Below are 3,999 nucleotides of genomic sequence, written 5' to 3'. Positions count from 1 at the left end.
TGGGGAGAAGCCTTGCTTACTGCGTGTTTCTTACAAAATAGAATACCTCATAAGAAAACTGGTAAAACTCCCTATGAGCTGTGGAGAGGTTATCAACCTAACCTTAAATATCTAAGAGTGTGGGGGTGCCTAGCTAAGGTGATGTTACCCGATCCTAAGAAAAGGAAAGTAGGCTCTAAAACCTTTGATTGCATGTTCTTAGGCTATGCTGAACATAGTGCTGCCTATAGGTTTTTAGTTCTTAAAAGTGATATACTTGATAGAAATTCTATAATGGAGATGAAAAATGCTGAGTTTTTTGAACATGTCTTTCCTTTAAAGGTCAGTGAGACGTCTCAACCTATAGATAATAATAATGATAGTGATGCCTTGTGTGAAGAATTAAGAAGAAGTAAAAGACAGAGAAAGGAAACTTCATTTGGTAATGATTTTTATACTTATCTAGTTGATAATGATCCATATAGCTTTGTAGAAGCCATTAGTGCTCCTGATGCAAAACAGTGGGATAATGCCATTAAGACTGAAATTGAATCAATTCAGAAAAATAATACTTGGACTTTAGTAGATTTGCCTAAAGGAGCAAAACCCATTGGTTGTAAATGGATCTTTAAGAAAAAATATCATCCTGATGGATCAATAGAGAAGTATAAGGCAAGATTAGTAGCAAAAGGTTTTATCCAAAAACCCAATATAGATTATTTTGATACTTTTGCCCCTATGACTAGGATTTCCTCTATTCGAGTATTGTTAGCCTTAGCAACAATCCATAAGCTAGTGATACACCAAATGGATGTTAAAACTACCTTTTTGAATGGTGATTTAGAGGAGGAAATTTATATGACTCAACCTGAAGGGTGTGTTNTACCTGGTCAAGAGAATAAGGTATGTAAACTTTTAAAATCTTTGTATGGGTTGAAACAAGCACCAAAACAGTGGCATGAGAAACTAGATAATGTATTGCTATGTGATGGTTTTTCACCTAATGATGCCGATAAATGCGTGTATTCTAAATTTGAAAATGGTGATTGTGTCATTATATGTTTGTATGTGGATGACATGTTAATTTTTGGTACATGCAATGAAATTGTTGCTAGAACTAAACTGTTTCTAGGATCAAATTTTGAAATGAAAGACATGGGTGAAGCCAGTGTAATTTTAGGTGTTAGAATCATAAGGAAGGGAGATAGTATTTTACTATCCCAAGAACAATACATTGAGAAACTTCTTAAGAAGTTTGGATATTATGATTTCAAACCCGTGAGTACCCCTTATGATGCTAACTCTAAATTAATGAAAAATAAAGGAGAATCGTTATCTCAACCTCAGTATGCCCAAATAATTGGGAGCTTACTGCACTTGATGAGCTTTTCTAGACCTGATATTGCTTATGCAGTAGGTGGACTGAGTAGGTACACTCAATGTCCAAATCAAGAACATTGGGATGCCCTTTCCAGGCTTATGAGATACTTAAGAGGTTCAATGGATTATGCCATTGAATATAGTCGATTTCCCGTTGTACTAGAAGGGTACAGTGATGCTAACTGGATCTCTGATTCAAATGAGACAAAATCCACTAGTGGTTATATATTCACACTTGGGGGTGGTGCGATTACATGGAGATAAGCCAGACAAACAATTATTGCAACATCAATAATGGAATATGAGTTTGTCGCTCTTGAGATGGCTGGTAGTGAGGCTGAGTGGTTGAAAAACTTCTTAGCAAACATTCCACTGGGAATGAAACCAACCCCATCGGTGTCTATACACTGTGATTGCCAATCGGCAATAGCTATAGCTAAAAACAAGAATTACAATGGAAAGAATAGACATATCCAATTGAGACACAATTTGGTGAAGCAGCTGCTAAAGAGTGGAACCATTTCCATTGACTATGTGAAGTCAGAACGGAATCTAGCAGATCCTCTGAGAAAACCTTTGGGAAGAAATATGATTTTAGAAACATTGAGGGGAATGTGACTTAAGCCACTTGCAAACAAACAAGTGATGGTAACCCAACCTTTGTGATTGGAGATCCCATGAATAAGGTTCATATGGGTAAAAGCAAGTCACTTGTTAGTTTTGATAACACTAATTTGATTTTAAATCAAATATGTCCCTTCCTATGGTGTGTGAAAGTGCTAGAGACTGCATTATTGAGAGGTTAAACTTTGTATTTAATCAAAGTTTTTAATGATTTTCATATCCCTTATGGGTGCTGTATGATTTTCAGCATACACTTGATGAAATCACCTATATGAGTGTCAAGTGGGGCTGCTTGCATGAGATCTTGGCATGATCTCTAGAGCACTCATGAATACCGGGCACGCGCATGACCTAGTAAGCGCATCACAGCGATAACAACAAGGATTGTGGAGGTGTACTGTGATTGATAAACCTCTAACACACTCAAGTGTCTTTGGTTCATATAGCTTGCTATACCAACTACACTGTGTGTTAAGTTTCTTGATCTAGGACTGGTTCATATAGCTTGCTATACCAGCTCTGATGCACTACATCTTGTAAAACCCAGGATTTTTCTTCTTTTCTCTTTCATTATTTTATATCTTTTGCAATATGTGAGAGATTGTTATTATTTTATAATATTGCAAAAGATAAGTAACGTTGGTGCATTCCGCAATTTCCTCGGACGGTTTCTATCCAGTTTGAATGTCAGCTTTGTTGCCTAATATTTCCCGCAAGGCACGCTGCAACGTCCACAATTCTGCTTCAACATTCTTTATTTTATTAATAAAAATAATTTTAATAGAATATTTTTTTAGGGTTTTTCCCATTAACTTTGGGCCTTGGGCCAAATATCTTTGTTTTCCCCCTCTATAAATAGAGTGGCTTTCATCCATTCCATCACACACAATTCATCAGTTCTCTCATTCTCATTCTCACTCTCCTTTCTATTAATCTCTTTCTTTCTCTTTTCTTCATCTCTCAAAATTCTGGGTTTATTTTTATTCTCCCTAAAGGAGATTCTTGCTAGTTCTGAGATCTTCAGAGATAGATTGTTACGAGAAGTTCCTGTTGTATCCTGGGAGACTTGTGCAACACACCGCGGATAAGTCCTTAAAGACAGTGACTCTACACGCCTCAGGAAATATTTGTTCGTGATTCTGTCAGCATTTCTACAATATCAGGACCCTTTGCAATTCTTACCAAAAGGGTTTTTGGAAAGGACAAAGGAAAAAGGTTTGGTTGTGGCTTCATGGGCACCTCAGGTTCAGATCCTTGGTCACAGTTCAGTTGGTGGGTTCCTGAGCCACTGTGGTTGGAACTCGACTTTGGAAAGTGTGCAAGAGGGAGTGCCTCTGATAACATGGCCACTCTTTGCAGAGCAGAGGATGAATGCAGTGATGTTAGCCGAAGGACTGAAAGTGGCATTGAGGCCAAGATTTAACGAGGATGGCATAGTGGAAAAGGAGGAAATCGCAAAGGTGATAAAGTGTTTGATGAAAGGAGAAATAGGTAAAGGAATGCGTGAAAAAATGAGGACTTTGAAAGATTTTGCTGCTCATGCACTCAAAGATGGTTCTTCAAAACATACCTTGTTACAGTTGGCCAGTGAATGGGAAAATTTGAGTGGTAATTAGGAAACTAGTTCTTTTTCTTTTTTTTCTTAAATTGTTCTCTGTATGCTCTTCTTAATTTGTTTTTTTCCTGCATTAAGTGGTTAATGGTGATTGAGTTGTTTAGAAGATGTATCTTTGACACGTGTGAGCGACATATTAATTTACTTTTATGTTGAATTTCGAGTTTAATAATACAAAAGTAGATGTTATTTTTAAGTAATTTCTTGCAAGCAAAAGTCACTATGTCAAAAGTTGTGTATACTCTTAGATTAGGACACGTAAACCACAAACTCAAGGCACTTAAGGCAGAAGACACATGTTTATCCTTTTGATAGAGCAATGAAATAGAACAATTATATTTCATATCTCCTTGGCACCGATCATATAAATAAAATAATCTTATTAATTAGGTTCAATCTTC

General features: G+C 36.6%; 1 protein-coding gene across 1 annotated transcript in view; it reads left to right on the top strand.

The window, feature by feature from the left end:
- The window catches only part of LOC106758946 (hydroquinone glucosyltransferase-like), a 17,938-nt gene extending 14,182 nt beyond the window's left edge, over positions 1-3,756 (top strand). Inside the window, exon 2 of the mRNA XM_022779787.1 lies at positions 3,199-3,756. Coding sequence (XP_022635508.1) covers positions 3,199-3,599 — 401 coding nt within the window. The 3' untranslated portion in view covers positions 3,600-3,756. The remainder of the gene's footprint in view (positions 1-3,198) is intronic.
- The last annotated feature ends 243 nt before the right edge of the window (positions 3,757-3,999 follow it).

This window comes from Vigna radiata, chromosome 4 (genome assembly GCF_000741045.1).
Source record: "Vigna radiata var. radiata cultivar VC1973A chromosome 4, Vradiata_ver6, whole genome shotgun sequence".
In the NCBI taxonomy this organism is placed as follows: Eukaryota; Viridiplantae; Streptophyta; class Magnoliopsida; order Fabales; family Fabaceae; genus Vigna; species Vigna radiata.
The sequence above is the reverse complement of the archived record's forward strand: the minus strand, read 5'-3'. Positions and strand labels throughout refer to the sequence as shown.